The following is an 18,641-nucleotide window of genomic DNA, read 5'->3' as shown; positions in this document are numbered from 1 at the left end:
CAGGGGGCATATATTCTTTAATATAATCTGGACTGGGAAGCTGTTGAAAGCCCAAAACAGATAAGAGGGTCGTTTACTGACAAATTATTATAACTCGGGGACGGAAGTTGAGCTCCCAAAGCAGCTTGAGTGTCTCCAGACTCCAAAGGGAAGGGAGGATTTGTCTCCAGCCTTCTCTTCTGTCACATCTCGCCTGCTCCTTCAACAAAGCATTTCGTGGACATATTTTGGTCGTCAGCAACTCTCTTTTCCCGGCTCTGATAATTGTCGTCTTTTTGAGACTTTATTTCTTCTTGAAATAAAGAGTGAAAGTTAAAGTTCAATATATGCATGGAATTCGGCTTTACTTTCCAAATTATCAGAGCCCAAACTCAGTTTATAAAGCAAAACACATTTATGTGAGTGCTGTGTTGTTTGCGTTCATTAATCAACTTTTGTGATGTCATTTCTGTTCACTGCCGCATTACAGGCCTGTAATTGTGCATATGAGACCGATACCAGTACTCAACTGTTGAGTAGTCACTGATACCATGTACTAATACTTTTTTTGATACATAAAGTTTCTAAAAAATAACAATGACAGATAATTTTACACCTAAGAAATTATCTGCAATTTTCTTTTCTTGTAATTTCTAATATATAATATAATAATGTATCTAAAATTTTCTAGCTCTGTTTCAGTAGTTTACACCTTGCTAAAACTACAAAATACAAGAATATTTCTATTTTAGAACGATATGAAAACAGGGTCACATCAGCAGAAAACTAGTATCATTAATGAGGAATAAATATTTTTTCTTACAAATTGTTAACTAGAGATGAGTCATAATAAAATGAAGAAAACAAGCAATGCAATTATGGGAATAGTCAAGTCAAAATAATATCAATAAAACTCTTAATTTTATGAAAATAATGATGAGCAAGTACATAAAAAGATGTAGCCTGCTCGATATAAGTTCTACGTAAATTTACCCTTGCATACAATTTTAACAGACTGCGAAATAATTAATAATTTAATGCTGTTCCACCCAGATATCTTTTTTTTCGCAAAGGAACTACATTTCTTGCACTCTTTCGTGTGTGAAATATATAAATATAAAATAACTGAGGCGTGCGTCTTTTTCTTGGTGTGCTCACATTATCTCCTCTCTCACATTGTACACTCGGCATGCTGGTACCTGGAGATGAGCGATAGTTTCGTTAAGGTTGATGGTGACATTTTCACCCCAACGGCATCTGTGTTTGTGTTCGTCTTTGTGTGTGTGTTGAGAACATGGAGAACATCCATGTGCAACAGTGTGGAAGAGCGATCAGTACTTTCCCTTTAATCAAACAATCTCTCTCTCTTTCTCTCTCTCACTGTCCCTTCCTTTATTTGCACCAGCTGCAGAGAAAAACGTGGAAACCCTTTCTCCCGATTACGTGGAGATCGCTATTTACTGCGCAGGTGTCTTCCTCATCGCCTGCATGGTGGTCATCGTGGTGGTGTGCCGCATGAGGAACACGGCCAAGAAACCGGATTTTAGTGGCCAGCCTGCCGTTCACAAACTCAGCAAACAGATCCCTCTTCGGCGCCAGGTAACAGAAAGTAGATAAAGAGTTCTATGGCACTTAACACCTCTAGAGGAGCACAACAGACACAAGACAAAAATTAATGTTGAAAAAAAATGATGCTAGGTTGGTGAAATTTAAATACACATTTAGAAATACACATTTAAAATCTGCACTTTAAAGCAAGCTACTTTTTAAGGCATTGGTTCTTTACCTAGTTTAGGTCCACTGAATCTTTCTTTATTGAAAAATAAAATATAAATATATATTTTTTCTCAATTTCAAGACATAGGTATAGGATTTACTGGTGAAAAAAATGAACAGGGAGAGTAGCCTTTTCATTTGCTCAACTTGGTAATGCAAATCATGCAGTTAGGATGATAGGTTGTTTTAAAAACAACCGGCGTTGTTTTCTTAAAATGGAAGCCAAGGGGTGAGCAGATAAAATGAAAACATCAGAGGTCCCAGAATTGAGCCCTGGGGAACACCCTACGATCCGTTATACATGTGAATTCATATTCCACATATTCATCCGACCACTTTCTTCTTTTTTTTCTCTCGACATAGTTAGTATGAAGAGATTACAATGATAAAGAAATCACATGACATATTGTCATAACAGCCACAAGAAAATTACTGAGTGGCCCAAATTCCCTGCTGTCCAGATAGGCCAAGCAATGTAGCATGATCACCTGCAGCCAATGATGGCCAAGCGAATCATATGAGTCGGGTGTATGTCTTGCCACCCACCGAACCCCTCGGTTCAAACCCAGGTTCAGAACCACTTGTCCAATTTATAAATTTGTTTGTTTGAGTCATGCTTTTTCTTCACGTGAAATGAAAAGGTACGAAAAAAATGTTGGACGAACCCTGCAGAGACTGGATCCTGTGCGGAGGTAAGGTGAGGGTGGAAAACAAGAAGCACGGAAGGCTTTTTATCACACATTCTTGGTGTTCACTTCTTCACAGTAATCAACACAGATTCACATCTCAGAAGATAACACATGAAGTTCTGAAATCAAGCGTATTAATATGCTGCATGCGAAAACATTGCTGATAATATCAAGTACTGAAGCAATACAGATGTGCGTAAAGCAACTCCTCTAGTGATGCCCTAGAGCTTTATCTGTCCCTTGAACCCAGATAGTGGTGATCAGCCAATCTCTTTGCATCTGTAGGTGTCAGCTGACTCCAGCGCTTCCATGAACTCCAACACGCCACTCGTACGCATCACCACGCGGCGGAGTTCTGCACACGATGACCCGATTCCTGAGTACGACCTTCCTGAGGATCCGCGGTGGGAGTTTTCTAGAGACAGGTCAGCACATTTGATCATTGTCCAATTTGTCGGAATATAAGTCGTCCTTTTCAATTGGTCTGCTTGACTTAAAAAGAGAAATTAAGTCAGAATTTTTTTGTTTTCCTTATCCTAAATATGGTATTCTGATTAATAATGTGTTTGTGGAATATGAATTAACCAGCAAAAGCGGCCATTTTGCCTCTTTCGATCAACTGAAAATGACATCACGGTTGCTCAGTGCTCAGGTTACGACCAATCACGGTTCACTTTGTGAATGTCACATAACCTAACTCAGAAAATAGGTGAGCCGTGATTGGTCGTTAACTGAGCCCTGAGCAACTGTGATGCCATTTTCAATTGATAGAAAGTCACAAAATGGCCGCCCCTGAAAAAGGGTGGATTTTGCTGCTCAATTTGTATTCTACAAATGCAATATCAATCAGAATAGGCGCATAGAACATCATTATTATCACAACATATTATTATTAAAAAAAAAATTATTTGACTTCCCCGTAACCCTTATTATATAAACACAATAAAACAACAGCGGCCCTGTAAACTCATACAGATTCATATATTATGTTTTATAAGAACAAGCAAAAATATAAAAAAATGTTCGTGCTGAATCAATGTCTGTGTATTTCTATTTGGGCCTTTATACTGCTCTTGTCGCCCAATGCCTGAGGGATCATGTTGGAATTGCAGAATGCTGAGGAATGCAAACATTTGCGGCTTGTGCGGAGGAAAAAATAACATCAATTATGTGTGGCTGTATGGACAGAATGGTGGCCATTGAGTGTGGCGAGCGTGTGTAGACAGATAGGGGATTGTGTTACTGTGGCAGGCTGCTGGCCTTGGGTCCCGGACCTCTCTCGGCCTGCAGTGTGAGTTTACATAGCCAAGATGTTGAAAATTAGGGGTGGGTCCAACACTTGTCAATCAAAATATGAATGAAAACAAATACAAACAACTAAAACTATAGATGGCTGACTGTCAATGGAAAGTCTTAATCGACTTTATCCTATTTTTTTCACCACTTATACGCGATTCCATCTAAAAGCTTACGTGTGAATTATACTTCACTGTAACAGTTTACATTTACAATATGGCATGCCATAGGTAATTACATTTCCATATGGAGCTGTAGTGAGGTCCGCTGGTGTGGCAGCAACTTGGCAGCTGTCACCCATCACAAGTTAATGTGTCTGGGCTAAGAGAGCCTTGTAATGGCACAAATAAGTGCATATTGGCATGTGCCAAAGCATGGTAAACAGTTTAGAAAGTGAGTGCCTTCGCCAGGCTTTATCAGATTTTTGCAATGTTCAGCTTTCTAACAACTGGTCTGACAGCAGTCCGTGTGCCAATGAAGCACTCACCTTCGTTTGTAGCTAAGCTGGTGAAAAAAGGTTTAAAAATAAAAAATAAAAAAACGGTTTCACATTGCAGTTTTTGGGTCAAAATTTGGATAATAAGCCTACACATCTGACAATTATCGTTCTCACGAAAAGATGACTAGGAAAAAAACGGAGAAGCCATGCTAATTGCTAAGCTAACCTAAGACTGATACAGCTAGCGGTGAGTGATTCCACTTTTCGAAGATGTCTGGCTGGAAACACGTTAAGGGCGGAGAACATCCAACTTTGAACAACAAAATACCAGGCAGAATAATAAAGTGTCTAGACTGCGGAGAGAAACTCGCTAACGGAACCAGAAATGAATTACGTTAACGTCAAACGTTTGCGTTAGACTTTTGAGGTCTGCACAATAAAAACTCTCAAATCACATTACAGTTGATTTTTTAAATGTATTTATTCATTTATTTATGTTTCAGTTTGGCTTTGCTTCTAGACAAGAAAATAGAGTTTGCTTTTATACACAATGTGAATTTAAGAATTTAAGAAATGAAAATTTCATTATATAGAAAAGAAAGCCCATTGTTCATTCGTTACATTGTCACATTTTTCTTGTTTAATCAAACCTTTCTTCGGGATTAACCGTATAAAAAAAAGGTGCTCCACACATTTAGAAAGTTGCAACTCAAATGAAGTCATTGGTTCGCAAAACTGCTCCACTAAGAAAAACTTTTTCGAGCCATGCAAAGACGAAGCAAGCTTGATTCTTGCCCTCTTATACTCTCATGCACACTTCATTTTATTTATTAGAAGTGAGTCACATCAATTTCTTCTACTCTGTATTTCGTCTCCTGATCAGAGCCTGTGTTTTTATTGCGTGCGGCTGCAGGTTGACCCTGGGCAAACCACTCGGAGAGGGCTGCTTCGGCCAAGTTGTAATGGCAGAAGCTCTTGGCATTGATAAAGACAAACCCAAAGAGGCTGTAACTGTCGCTGTCAAAATGCTGAAAGGTAAGTAGCTACTGAAGTGAACTATAAACGCCTGACTTGGACCAAAAATCAGACCACAGGGATGCCTTGTATACCACTTCACATTGTGTGGGCAACTTGAGCACGTTTAATATGGGGATATATGCTCCAGTGAGAGTTCATTGCAGGGCAAAGCGGAGCCTGGGGGAGTCATTACTATTTGTTATTGGTGCTTGTAGAATGACACCTATGGGGATGGCGGGTCGGCTAGGTAAGGGTGAGGAGTGGTCACATAGCTGACCCCAGAGCAGCAGCTGGCTGGAGCTCATTCAGCACCCACACAAAGACGCGGGTCACATTGCTGTTATTAATGAAAGCAGCAGCAATAGTGGGGAAAGATCAGGTAAAGCAGCAGACCAACCCCCGTCTATAGAAATACGCTCTTTAGTTAAGCTCGTTATGCAGAGGAATTCCGGCAATGTCATTCTAGCTGTGCGGATACAAGCACTCTCCTATGAAAAGTGAGCTCGTGCAGAAGATAATGAATCCAGATTGAGCATCTTTAAGTCATTCTGTTCTCCTCCCCTTGGCATCGAAAGGATGCTCCTGTAGTCTGCGCAAGGAGATCCCCTCAGTGCTGTAACTTTAGTCCACATTGTCTGTCAGCTGCATTTAATCAAAGCACTACAAAACAAGGTGCTGCCTGACTGGCTGACAATGAGCTCCGAGCCAAGGGTTAGAAGGACGGCAGGACGTGGGCGTGTTTGTTTTCCCTGTGCAAGTTTCCATCATTCTTCTTCTGCTTTTAGATGACGCCACCGAAAAGGACCTGTCTGACCTGGTGTCGGAGATGGAAATGATGAAGATGATTGGTAAACATAAGAACATCATCAATCTGTTGGGGGCCTGCACACAAGATGGTAAGCAAAAGGTCCATGTTTCTAGGACAGGGATGGGCAATGCATGATTAATTAAATATATAAAAAATATATAATAATATATAATAAAAAAATATTTATATAAAATATATATTTTATATAAATATAATATATATATATATATAATATTTTATATAAATAATATATATATATATATATATTAACAACTTCCCAAAATTATTATTTTTAAAACTGTTTTTATTTTACATGAAGTGGTAACAATTGCAGAAAAATCCGTGAAAAATATTCATTAATATTCTAGGACAGGGATGGGCAACACATGACTAAACCCCCCCACACACACACACACCAAAAAGTTTTTTGTTGGTTTGTTTGTTTTTAAATATACAAATATATATATAAAAAATAAATAATATATAATAAATATGTATATATATAAAATCTATATTTATACAAATATAAAAAAATATATATATATTTTTCTAAACAACTAACAAATATTATTTTTTTTAAACACTGATTTTATTTTGCACGAAGAACAAAGGGAAAAATTGCAGAAAACTCTGTGAAAATCCAAAATGTGAAAAAATAATAATAAAGAAAAATATGCAAATCTGTGGGTGCCAAACTGCAAGTGTAGTTTTTAAGTTGTAATATCACTATTCACCATCAGATGGCAAATGTTTTAGTTGCCATCTAATCTGAGCCTTAAACTCGTATCCCACTGAAGGGTGAACGTTTGAAAGGGGGAAAATGTTGATTTCTCGTTGGGGTTCAAAGTTGCACTGTTCTCTAAATGTTTTCGCAACATTTTCTACATAGTTTTAAGGAATTGTTTCTTTAGTTTTGCTAGATTGCTAGTTGTGCTGGACTAGATTTGCTCAATTTGGCATTGCAAATCATGCAGTTAGGACGCTGCACTTTAAAACAATCACCACTGTTTTCTTAAAATGGAACCCAGGGGCAGCAGATACAATGAAAACAGCAGAGGCCCCAGAATTGAACCCTGCGGAACGCCATACACTTTGTTTCCATGTGAACTCATATTGCACGTATTTGCCCGACCATTTTCTTTTCTTGCTCAACATAGCAATACATTATTGAAGCACATTCAACAAGTCCATGCCATCTTTCGACCAATGCAGGCCCCCTGTATGTCATCGTGGAGTACGCCTCCAAAGGCAACCTCCGGGAGTACCTCCGAGCCCGCCGACCCCCCGGAATGGAATACTCTTACGACATCGCCCGTGTCTCTGACGAACAGCTCACTTTCAAAGATCTGGTGTCTTGCACATATCAAGTGGCACGCGGCATGGAGTACCTTGCATCACAAAAGGTAAGCAACAAACAAAAAAATCAATTTTTGTTGCCGTAGCGATTGTGTTGTATGAAGGAAGGTTTTGCTACGGCCGCCACTTGTGAGTCACTGTGGGAGTTTAATCTTTTAAAAACATTGATGTCACCCCCCTGTCCAACCCCGTCATTGTGTCTCATCCCATGACAAAGGCCCCTCTGTGTGGAGGAATTGTATTTTTTTTTTTTCCACAATAGTAGTGCAGCCATGTTGTCCAAAGACAGCCTCACGCTCCCGCTCACTGTTGGAATGCGACACTCACTCGCACACACACACACACACACATTCTTGCACATGCCTGATCTACTGATCTGAGGCGGATCACGCATGTAGCAAAGGCGGAATCCAAACTTTTCAGACTTTTATTCAGGAGATTTTAGAGTTCATTTATTTGTAGAGTGACGTAAATGTATTTTTTGTTTCTTGCCCTCATTTTTTCCATTTTGCACCCCCCCCCTCTTCCCCCTTTTCTTTTCTCACTCTCTCCATCCTAGTGTATACACAGAGACCTGGCAGCCAGGAATGTCCTGGTCACAGAAAGCAACGTCATGAAGATCGCTGACTTCGGTTTGGCCCGCGACGTCCATAACATCGACTACTATAAAAAGACGACCAATGTGAGTCACAGACGTGCATGTTGCCCACATGCCATCCAGCTCTTTGAGGGACTACAAACTGTGATTTATTCACCCCATCCTTCAAATTCACTCTCTTCCCTCATCTTTCTTTTTCACTCTTTTCTTGGATTTGTGTCTTGGCAGAAGCCGCAGGTTCCCAGGCAGCCTGTGAATGTTGGTATCCTGTAGACTGCCTTGTTTATCCCTCTCCCTCCTTTAGTTTCATAGGCACTTATACAATTAGCCCGAAAGAGGGGGAGCAGTTTAAATATAATTGACAACTGCATAGTGGCCCGGTGGCGTCTTCCTTTCCCACCGCAGAGCGGCCCAGTCCGCACGCCCTCATTTCGTATGCATGCTTGCCTTTTCATCCCATGCACGATCATGCTGAGAACAAGCTGTCAACAGCAACAGTTGATGTTGAGAGAGTAATGATGATTATGACAATGGCAGCCGTGATAATGATGACCATCGCTTATGTTACATTTGGACAGAGCGGCCATTGTTTTGCTGCTTTGAATTCGTGTTGGCGTACATGATTTTTTTGGGGGGGGGTCATAAGATCTTTATCTACATGTGATTGTGTTTTTTTTTTTTTAATATAGGTGTTAACAATATACTTGGCTAATGCCCTTGCATGTGGGAAAGGCGAGACAGTGTTTTGATACGATTGTTTCTTTTGTGTTTTTGTTCATATTTTTTCCTTTTAATGATTAATCCGCAACTAATTGATTATCAAATTAATTGCTAATTGTTTTTGTCTATAACTTAGATAGATTTTTTATTAGAAATTCTACAAATCCTCAGAATTTCAGCTTCTCAACAGTAAATGTTCAGTAAATAATGGTAAAAATTCGCCTTATTTCTGTTGTCCTCCATGATAGCAGACCAATTATCTTTGATTTGAATCAAAATAAATTAGTTCACTTTACTTTGCAAAGCAATGATAAACATTTTTGTTATGGGCCAAACCTAAATCATAATTCATTTATATTTTCTGCACTGTTAATTTGAAATAATGTCCTGTTTTTCAAATTAAAACATTTTTTTATCGGATAAAAAAAAAAAAATACTATTAATTAAGAAACTCATTGAGATCAAAAATCGTTAGAACAATTTAAGACAAACAACAATATATTTATGCACAAAATCCTCATTATACTTTCAATAAATTCAACAAATTTGCTAAAATTTTACAGTCACATTTCCCAATACCAAAATGCTGATCGAGCCAGAAATGAAAATGAATTGATCATTTTGTGAAGCTTTACATTTTGTTTGTCTACAGGGTCGTCTTCCTGTCAAGTGGATGGCTCCCGAAGCGCTTTTTGACCGCGTCTACACTCACCAGAGTGATGTGTAAGTAATATTCGTGATATTCATACAATCTGTACTTTTTACAGTTATGCAAACAATGTCTTGGGTTCTAGATGGAGGCGAGTTTGAGGTGTTTGTTGGGTGGGTGTGGAGAGCTAGCAGCCTATAGGGAGCCAACGCTGGCCGGTTTGTGGCAAACGTGAAGATTTCACGCTAGACTTGTAGCCAATGCCGTGTTACTAATCTGAGCAGCTTCAAAGGGGCCTGGAAGGAGCCCAGAACCCGCCAGTACCAACCCCCCCACTGATTCACATTTTGCTTCTCCGTCTTATCTTAGAACCCCCCCCCCCCCCCTTCTTTTTGGGCCCCCGCACTCATCTAAGTACGGCAAAGCTGCAGCCCTGCATCCCAGTCCTCTTCCTGCCTTCCACTTTGAACATCGGCCTCATCATTTTGTAGATGCTCAAAATAATCTTTCACCCCCGCCATTCTTATTTTCATTCATCTGGCATGTGAATTGCTGACCCGTCACTGTCTCCTTTTTTTTTTTTTTTTTTTTTTAAAGTTCAAGAACACTCATTCTAAAAAGAGAACAAAGGGAGAGCATTACTCCTTTTTGGTGTTTGAGTCGTATGCGAGCTGACAGCGTCGTTTGAAGTTTCTGCTCCAGACGCAGGCGGCACAGGGTGCATGTGGCAATTAGGTAAATGCCTCACAAGCTGACCTCAAGAAAGAGAGAAAAAAAAGAAGACATTTTGCATAAACATACATTTGTGTGTCTTTGAGACATAAATGCACCAGTAGCAGTCTCAATGGAGCTCTTCCAGTTCGGTTGTGGAGTCCACATCTGTAAGTGTTTATGCCTGTAAATAATATCCGCATGCACACATGATGCCATTCATGTTCCACTGGGCTGCACCAATCAATCATAACAGGAGAGTGGACGGGAGCGCGGGCAGTCAGCTAATTACATTTTGTCACTCACTTTTAGTAATTGTTTTTTTTCCATCAGCAACATCTGAAAGCAAAAGCAAGAGGGCCGTCTAATTCACAAGCAACAACAGGCACAGGCAATCCCCACATGACATCAGATTAAATGAATACATGAATTGTAATGGAAGTCGTCTCTTGTTGATGCAGGCTGGTGCAGCTCAATGAAAGAAAGATGGCAGCATGGTCAGTTTTTGGCAAGCGGGTGGGAGAGATTGAAGCAGATTAAAAAAAATTTTTTGCTCCACATAGTTAGTAAAAAGAGATTACAATAAGAAAGAAATTACAGCAGGCTGATTACCAATATCTGGAGCAGATATACATTTTCAGTCGAAGAAGAATAAAAAAATAATAATTGGCATCATTTAAAAAAAACAAATGACAAACAAATTCCAACACTTATCTTTATTGAAATGTCTTTAAGCATATTTTTATTGAACAACTTTTCATATTTGCAAAATGAAGATCTTTTTTTTTTTTTTTTAAATCTTACTCTTAAAATTCTAACAAGTTCTACAGTAAATCAAGTTTTTCAAAATTTCTAATTAATTGAATGGTAAAAATGATCTTATTTCTTATCTTATCAAAAGTTGCAGAAGGGCAGCTGCATCTCGTACAAAGTTATTGAAAATTTAAACTATTCATCTCTGAAGTTAAAATCGTTTTAAATGTATCACTTATCAGCCATCAAATAAAACAAAAAAGATTGATGTCGATAAGCGTCAAAATTAGGATGTGCACCAATCACAATTTTCTAGCCGACGCCTTCAGTGTTCCAATCTTGTTCTATTGGAAAGAACTGAACGATATCTGTGAAATAATACAAACGGGTTGTTTTAACTACATATGAAATAGTTCTCTCAAATAAAAATAAAAAGCCTATTAGTTATCTCAGCAGAAGAGGACAGGTTAGCAGATTGACAGATTGGCCGATCGCCCCAAATTAATAAAATTGGCGGGCCGATCGATCGGTGCACCCCTAGTCAAAGTGCTAAATATCGGCACCAATAATCGGCCTTTCAATAATCTACATTCATTCTTCCCCTTTTCAATATCATCAAATTTCTAACAAACACGTCGTTTTTGAAAAGTGATGATTTTGGAGGTACAAGGTTTCGGCCTGACGCCAGTGATAATCTGCCTGTCACTATATGTCACTGGCAAAGAGACACAACACAGATACATTATTTTTAGTTAATAATAATAATACTTTTTGGACCAGTTAAGTGAAATTGGATATTCATATATTTCATAGTGTTATGCTGATTGATTAATGATATGCAAGGTGAAGTAAAATGTCACATGTTGGTGCGTGTGCTTGTTTGTTGAGTCAAGGATAAGCGCACAAGGACACTGACGTGCACGGGAAACGGGGTGACACAGCGCTGAGAGGCATTTACAAAGTAGCCCAGAAAGGAGAGACGAGTGTGTCAACAAGGCAGATCAGGACGATGCTGGTACTGCTTGTGTAAACAGAAGGAAGAAACTGATATATATCGGCCGTCCCACTTGCATGTTACTTGGTACATTGTAAGATTAATCTTATGTGGGTGCAGTCTGTCTAAACTTGCCCCACATCAACAATTGAATAATAGAATCTGAGATATTTACAACAGGGAAGTCCTGAATAGTTAATCAAAAGGTCAGTTGCCCTTACCTGATTTTGTTGCCATTTGGGTGGTCCAGTTGGTTTTGGTGTGGAGTGACTCCACAATGGAGCTAGCTGTGTCATTTTCACAGCAGGCACAAAAGCTATTGTTGAGATCTCAGGGCCGCAGCGGCACTGTGAGTGGGTTGGTGCCACAAGATGAAGGACGGCATTGACACCACAAACATGCATATGTGACACGGCTTCAATTGCAACAAGACTGTCAGTAATATTATAAGATTGTTGACATTTTTGTCCATTCTTAAAGGTTATGGCTGTCTAACTCAAGGCTAAAATAGATAGCACTGAGGAACCATTTTTTGGGGTGAAATCAGTTCGATTTTTATGCCGATTAAGACTAAAATTGTCATACTTGATTTCAAAATTGCAGTATTTCTTTTTCTAGCATGTCAATTTTTTTTTCTATATGTTGATAAGTAAAATTCAATTGTTAGCTGTAGAAAGACCATAGTAAGAAGAGCTGATTATTATTGGGCTCAGCTCCAGCTACGTGGTAACTTGTTTGTGCAGTCACAATTGAGTGCTCCCTATAGCTTAGTGCTAGCAATAAAAACAAACAGAAAGCTAGCTAAGTAGCAATTAAGAGGATTTATGCTGGCTTTTCTATTCACCTTGTAAATCCTATTTCTTTTTATGCTGTTAGATTGTAACTATTCCATCCTAGCATTTTATTTACATACAGACATATTTATTTAATATTTTTTAAGAAAAAGGGGAGCCAATGGTTATGTTTTTTTATTTTTTTTATTTTTAAAGTTTTAGATTCCGCACCCCAAAAAATTATTAAAAACAGCCAAAAGTAAAATTGCACAATTAGCTGTAGAAAGACTGTACTAAGAAGGTCCTGATTATGATTGGATGATCTCCAGCCATGTGGTAACTTTTTTTGTGAGTCACAATTGAGAGCTCCCTATAGCTTAGTGCTAGCAATAAAAACAAACAGAAAGCTAGCTAAGTAGCAATTAAGAGGATTTATGCTGGCTTTTCTATTCACCTTGTAAATCCTATTTCTTTTTATGCTGTTAGTTTGTAACTATTCCATCCTAGTCTTTTATTTACATTAAGGGTGTTGAAATTAGTGTGTTCATTTTGAGCTAATTCAAAGTTCTTTTAACGGCACAATTTTTTTTAACACGTGGTTAGTGACCGCCCCTTACTAAGCCTGTATTGGGGTAATTCCAGTCGCAACGCAGCAGACATGTCCATGTCAAAATTTTGCTGTAATAAATTGAATAATAATGCATATATTTGTGGAGACTGAAGTCGAGTTGTATTTTACAATTTTAAAAATGTGCAGAATTTCACAAGTTACTTCATGTTTAAGATTAAATAGCTCTTAATATGAAAACAAAATGCACTGAGCTGTCACAAAGGTTTTACAAATGCAATTATGCCATCTAGTGGCAGAAAATGACCTCAACACAAATCAATATCAGATTCATTTTTACAGTATAGTACATCTTTTTGATTTTAACTCAATTTTATGAATTGTGAAATCCATATTTTTTTCCACTTTTATGTTAACAATAGTATGAAAAAATATTTTATTGCACGTTTAGAACAGATATAAAATTTGCGATTAATCGTGAGTTAACCATTGAACTCATGCGATTAATTACAATTGAAAAATGTAGTCGCCTGACACCCCTAATTTACATACAGGCACATTAATTATTATTTTTTTTTTTAAGAAAATTGGTAGCCTGTAGTTAAAAAATAAACTTGACGTGATAAAGAAACACAAAAAAATCCGTTTTGGATTGTGCACCCCAAAAAATTGCAACGAAAAATGTGTTTCCCTAGTATAATTTACCAAAATTCTGAAAAGTAAGTAAACCACTTTAAGCCATTTTCAAGCATTTATTTGTATGCAATCCGCATAGTCCAACACGTGAAGTGAATCTGCTGTGCCACTGTCATTGATTGCGCCTATGTTATGTTGTCGTCCCTTAACAGGTGGTCATTTGGGGTCCTGATGTGGGAGATCTTCACCCTCGGGGGCTCCCCATACCCCGGCATTCCTGTGGAAGAGCTCTTCAAGCTGCTCAAAGAGGGCCACCGCATGGACAAGCCCGGCAACTGCACAAACGAGCTGTAAGAGTCGTTCACATGTTCAAATCCAAATGAGCACATTGGCCCTCTTCCGGCGCCCAATCAGATCCATGACTCGGGGCCTGCTCGGTTTCCTCGGTCCATTCTGTCGCACAGCTGACTCTGGCCGCTGTCAGTGTCTGTCTTTCATGAGAGCACAATGGCACCGCTTTGTACGGGTAGCTGGAAATTGGTCGAGTGAAAACGCAAAGGCAGTGGTAGAGGAGAGAAATTGTTTGTGAACACGTTTCTTCTTCTTCATAAGTGAAAGCAACTTTTGTCTTTTTGTCTCTCAGCTATATGATGATGAAAGACTGCTGGCACGCCATCTCATCCCATAGACCGACCTTCAAGCAGCTTGTCGAGGATCTGGATCGCATTCTCACCCTCAACACCAACGAGGTTGGTGCAGCGTCGGCGCTTTTCCGCAAAGTTATTGGAAGAATTCGAAAGCGTGCTGCGCGAATGTTCTGCTTTCCCTGGCAAATGCGAGTCGACCGTTTGTGAAAATAAAACGGAATAATATGATACATTCCTACACAGCGCAACATGAGTTTTGATCCAAGCCAAAGCGTACGCTCGCCAGGGCATGCAAGGTTCAGTAGAATGTTTCTGAAAGCGTTCTGCGCATAATCGGGGTTGCACAAAAACGGTCCAAATGATTTGATCCATAAATTTGACTGATCATTACGACCATGCTCTCTATAGCGAAGCCCGTTCCTCTTCCTGTCTTTTGTGGCATCTGCAAGCTGAGCAGAGGAGATGGAAAGCTGTCAAAACCGATCTCTGCTCTGGAAGTCCGTGAACTCTAGCCAAAAAAAGCCCAAGTTTCATTTTGAACTTTTGAAATGTAATAAAGCCCCCTCCCACTCTCCCCCCTGCCCCAAACCATTGGCAGATGTGGAGGTCTTGAGGAATGTGAGCCTTCTTCTCCTTTTGAGCTGAGAAAATGGAAGCCAGTGCTCTTTTCTGCAAAAACCACAATAAGGCGACTCTCTCGCAAGCAGACCCACCAAAAACAGAACACTCGAGATAATCACAACCAAATTCTTTTGGACAGCTATTCTGCTTTTTCCCATGAAATCTTTTGCATGTATTATTGAGATTATTTCAACACTATATATTATGCATCATTTGCCCTTCCTTATAAATAAATAAATATCATTGGCTATAATGTTTTCCTTGGGTATCGCATTGAAGTATTTACAATAAGTCTTGGAAACACATTGACAGATATAATATACAGTTGTCATTAGCGATGCTAGATAACACTTTTTTTTTTGCCAGATACCAGTACAAATACTCAACTCTTGAGTAGTTACCGATACCAAGAACCGATACCACTAGTAGTTTTGATACATAAATAAAAAAAATTCCCTTAAAATTGTATAAATTAATGCCAATTTTCTCTTCTCTTAATTTGTAATTTGAGACTGTAAAACAGGCACAAACGCATGACTGATACTCGATACTCGCCCATTAACAGTTGTCATATTGCACTACTTTAAGGTATCTATTGCGCCAACGTTATTGCACGAATATAAAAACTATTAAAATTGTCTTCACTGATCAGAAACACATCTCAATGGTTTTGGCCATTTTCATACAAGCAGGCAAAATCAGTTAAGACAACATTAAAGACACACCCCTTAAAGGCACACATCCAACACAGAAATACTACAGTAATTACACAGCTTTTTGTCCTATTGTGCTTTTATAAAATACATTGCAAATACATTTTACCTAGGAACGGGCGAGTACCGATGCCATATATCAGTATCGGGCTGATACCTGACATTATTATAATAAGGTATCGTACCTGTGATGGCGTAGATACAGCCATTTTATAATCAGGAAGTATAAAATAAAATTGCCATTAATTGCATACAATTTTAAGGACAGATGCAATATTAAGATATATAGGTGTTTCTTTAAAATTTTTGGGAGAATTTGTATGTAACAATAATACTAGTAGTATCAGTACTTGGTATCGGTGACTACTCAAGAGGTAAACACTGGTATTGGTCTGAAAAATTGGCATCAAACATCCTTAATTTGACCAAATGGAGCATTATCCCCTCTATCCCTCTTGTAAAACACGTCCCAACCTTTTGTGTGTGTGTCAACAGGAGTATCTGGACCTGTGCACCCCCACAGAGCAGTACTCTCCCATCTTCCCCGACACTCGCAGCTCCTGCTCCTCGGGCGATGACTCCGTGTTCTCACACGAGCCCTTACCGGACGAGCCGTGCCTCCCCAAGTATCAGCACATCAACGGCAACGTCAAGACATGAGCTCTGGCACGCGCTCTTTACGGAAAACCCAAATCACACTCAGCAAAGACAACTGCCCTGAAAGTCTCCCATTTTGTCCGGCTTCCGGCTGATTTACGGACCCCTTTGGGACCAGGCTGGCAGCAGTGCTGTTGCATGCGCGACATCCTACACGCCCTCGTGTCTTATGAAGAGGATGGGGGCCCGACACAAGCTGAGCTTTTTTTTTTTTTGATGGATGAACTGACATTCTGAAGGGTCTTTATTGCTCAGTTTTCATATTAACAGAGACTCTTTTTTTTTTTTTTACATTTATATTTCAGTTTGTACACACAGAGGTTTGGAATGTACAATATTTGGAGACCTCATTCCAGTGGCTGGCATTCCAAGACTTTTATTTTTTTTCCTGGAGGAATATATGGACCAATATGAAGTGAAAGAAGAGGAGTAAAAATAGGAAAAGGACTAGCCAGACCAAGCGTCGACTAACAAAACCGAGGAAGAGGAGAGCGCACGTAGAAACCGCTTTCCTGTTTATTTTGTAATATTGATGCCTTTCTTTTTCCACTTCTCTACCATTTATTCTAGAGGAAAAAAATACACTATAATGTGTAGTTTTGGGTATATTTGTAAATATCTTCAAATATGTATAAATATATATTATATATTTACAATGAATTATTTTTTGTATGGACTCAAAATAAAAGGTACTTACCCCACCTTACGCCACTCCCCTCCACCCGTCTTGGAGTAATAGGCAGGTTTGCACACAGCTTTTCCTCACGAAAAATACACACACGCGCATCTAAAAACCTGTCTCACACTCACTCAGTAACACATGGTTCAATATTGGCTTTCAGGGACTGAGGTAGCATGTTAATTTATTGACTTGTGATGTTTGTATTAATGAGTAAGTCTGGAAAAAGAACAAAATCAATATGATGTTATTAATAATGAAGATAATATCTAAATAATCCTTGAAATGTATGCTAATTTAAAAATGATCTCTGCAGTAATGGGGGGAAGGGGGGGATGGCTTATTTTTAGTGGGTTTGACAGAACTGTGTTTTATATATGAATGTGAATATTAAGTTAAATTTTTGGAAATTTTTACATTTTATAGCAAGCTAATTCCTTTCTTATGTAGAGCTTGATGGCATTCTCTATCCAGACCGCTAACGCTTTCTTCGCTTTACTTTAGGAAGTGAACGTTTTCTGGATTTAGTTGAAAGACACACTAATTATGATCTGCTGCCTCTTTTAGATGAAACCTAGAACCCAACTTGACACAATCGAACACTTAAAGAGTATCAAATGTGGTTTTATTTTGTACTGGACCAACATTAAGCTGTTCCGTTGCAGATGTACCTGTCGCATTTGCAAATAAATCATTAAAACCACATGCACCTTTTTCTCTGCTTGCTTCTTTTTTTCTTTTTCTTTTTTTTACTAATAATAGTGGGTCTATTCAAGATCTTAGAGTGATTTCCAAGTGGTTTGTTTGCGGTTCGAAGATAATGGAGAGGGATGATGTACACAACAATAGTAGTTAGCCTATACTATTAGCACGACAAAAAAGATTGCCATTTCCTTTCTTTTCAATTATACAATATTATAATTTTACATCTTAACCAAGAATAGAAATTTAAAATGTATTTTGTGAGCACATACATTTGAAAAGGGTCCCCCTCTGGAGGCGGGGCTGGAAGGCGAGCGTCTGGTGCCAAAAAGGCAATGTGGGTCCCCCTTCCTATGGGCTCACCACCTGTAGGAGGGGCCAAAGTGGTGTGTGGGCATACTAATTGCTCCCCGGCTTGGCGCTTGTACGTTGGGGTTCACCCCGGTAGACGAGAGGGTAGCCTCCCTCCGCCTTCGCGTAGGGGGGGGACGGGTCCTGAATGTTTGTGCATATGCACCAAACAGCAGTTATGAGTACCCACCCTTTTTGGAGTCCTTGGAGGGTGTGCTCAAGAGCACTCCCTCTGGGGACTCCCTCGTTCTGCTTGGGGACTTCAACGCTCACGTGGGCAATGACTGTGAGACCTGGAGGGACCTGATTGGGATGAACGGCCCCCTCTGATCTGAACCCGAGTAGTGTTCTGTTGTTGGACTTCTGTGCTCGTCACGGATTGTTCATAACAAACACCATGTTCAAACATAGGGGTGTCCGTATGTGCACTTGGCACCAGGACGATGATCGACTTTGTAGTCGTGTCATCGGATTTGCGGCTGCATGTTTTGGACACTCGGGTGAAGAGA

At 39.3% G+C, this 18,641-nt stretch overlaps 1 protein-coding gene across 6 annotated transcripts in view; it reads left to right on the top strand.

The window, feature by feature from the left end:
- fgfr2 (fibroblast growth factor receptor 2) overlaps positions 1-17,800 on the top strand; it is a 40,799-nt gene extending 22,999 nt beyond the window's left edge. For 4 of the 6 annotated variants that reach the window (XM_077581583.1, XM_077581578.1, XM_077581581.1 and 1 more), the window contains 10 exons: positions 1,385-1,585; positions 2,731-2,869; positions 5,093-5,214; positions 5,982-6,092; positions 7,217-7,407; positions 7,920-8,042; positions 9,331-9,401; positions 13,975-14,112; positions 14,406-14,511; positions 16,239-17,800. In XM_077581583.1, coding sequence (XP_077437709.1) covers positions 1,385-1,585; positions 2,731-2,869; positions 5,093-5,214; positions 5,982-6,092; positions 7,217-7,407; positions 7,920-8,042; positions 9,331-9,401; positions 13,975-14,112; positions 14,406-14,511; positions 16,239-16,403 — 1,367 coding nt within the window. In that variant the 3' untranslated portion in view covers positions 16,404-17,800. Of the gene's footprint in view, positions 1-1,384; positions 1,586-2,729; positions 2,870-5,092; positions 5,215-5,981; positions 6,093-7,216; positions 7,408-7,919; positions 8,043-9,330; positions 9,402-13,974; positions 14,113-14,405; positions 14,512-16,238 lie in introns of all 6 variants that reach the window. The other 2 variants (XM_077581580.1, XM_077581582.1) reach the window with 1 other exon arrangement.
- The last annotated feature ends 841 nt before the right edge of the window (positions 17,801-18,641 follow it).

The sequence above is a fragment of the Vanacampus margaritifer genome, chromosome 12, assembly GCF_051991255.1.
Source record: "Vanacampus margaritifer isolate UIUO_Vmar chromosome 12, RoL_Vmar_1.0, whole genome shotgun sequence".
In the NCBI taxonomy this organism is placed as follows: domain Eukaryota; kingdom Metazoa; phylum Chordata; class Actinopteri; order Syngnathiformes; family Syngnathidae; genus Vanacampus; species Vanacampus margaritifer.
Note: the sequence above shows the minus strand (reverse complement) of the source record. Positions and strands in the feature narration are given on the sequence as shown.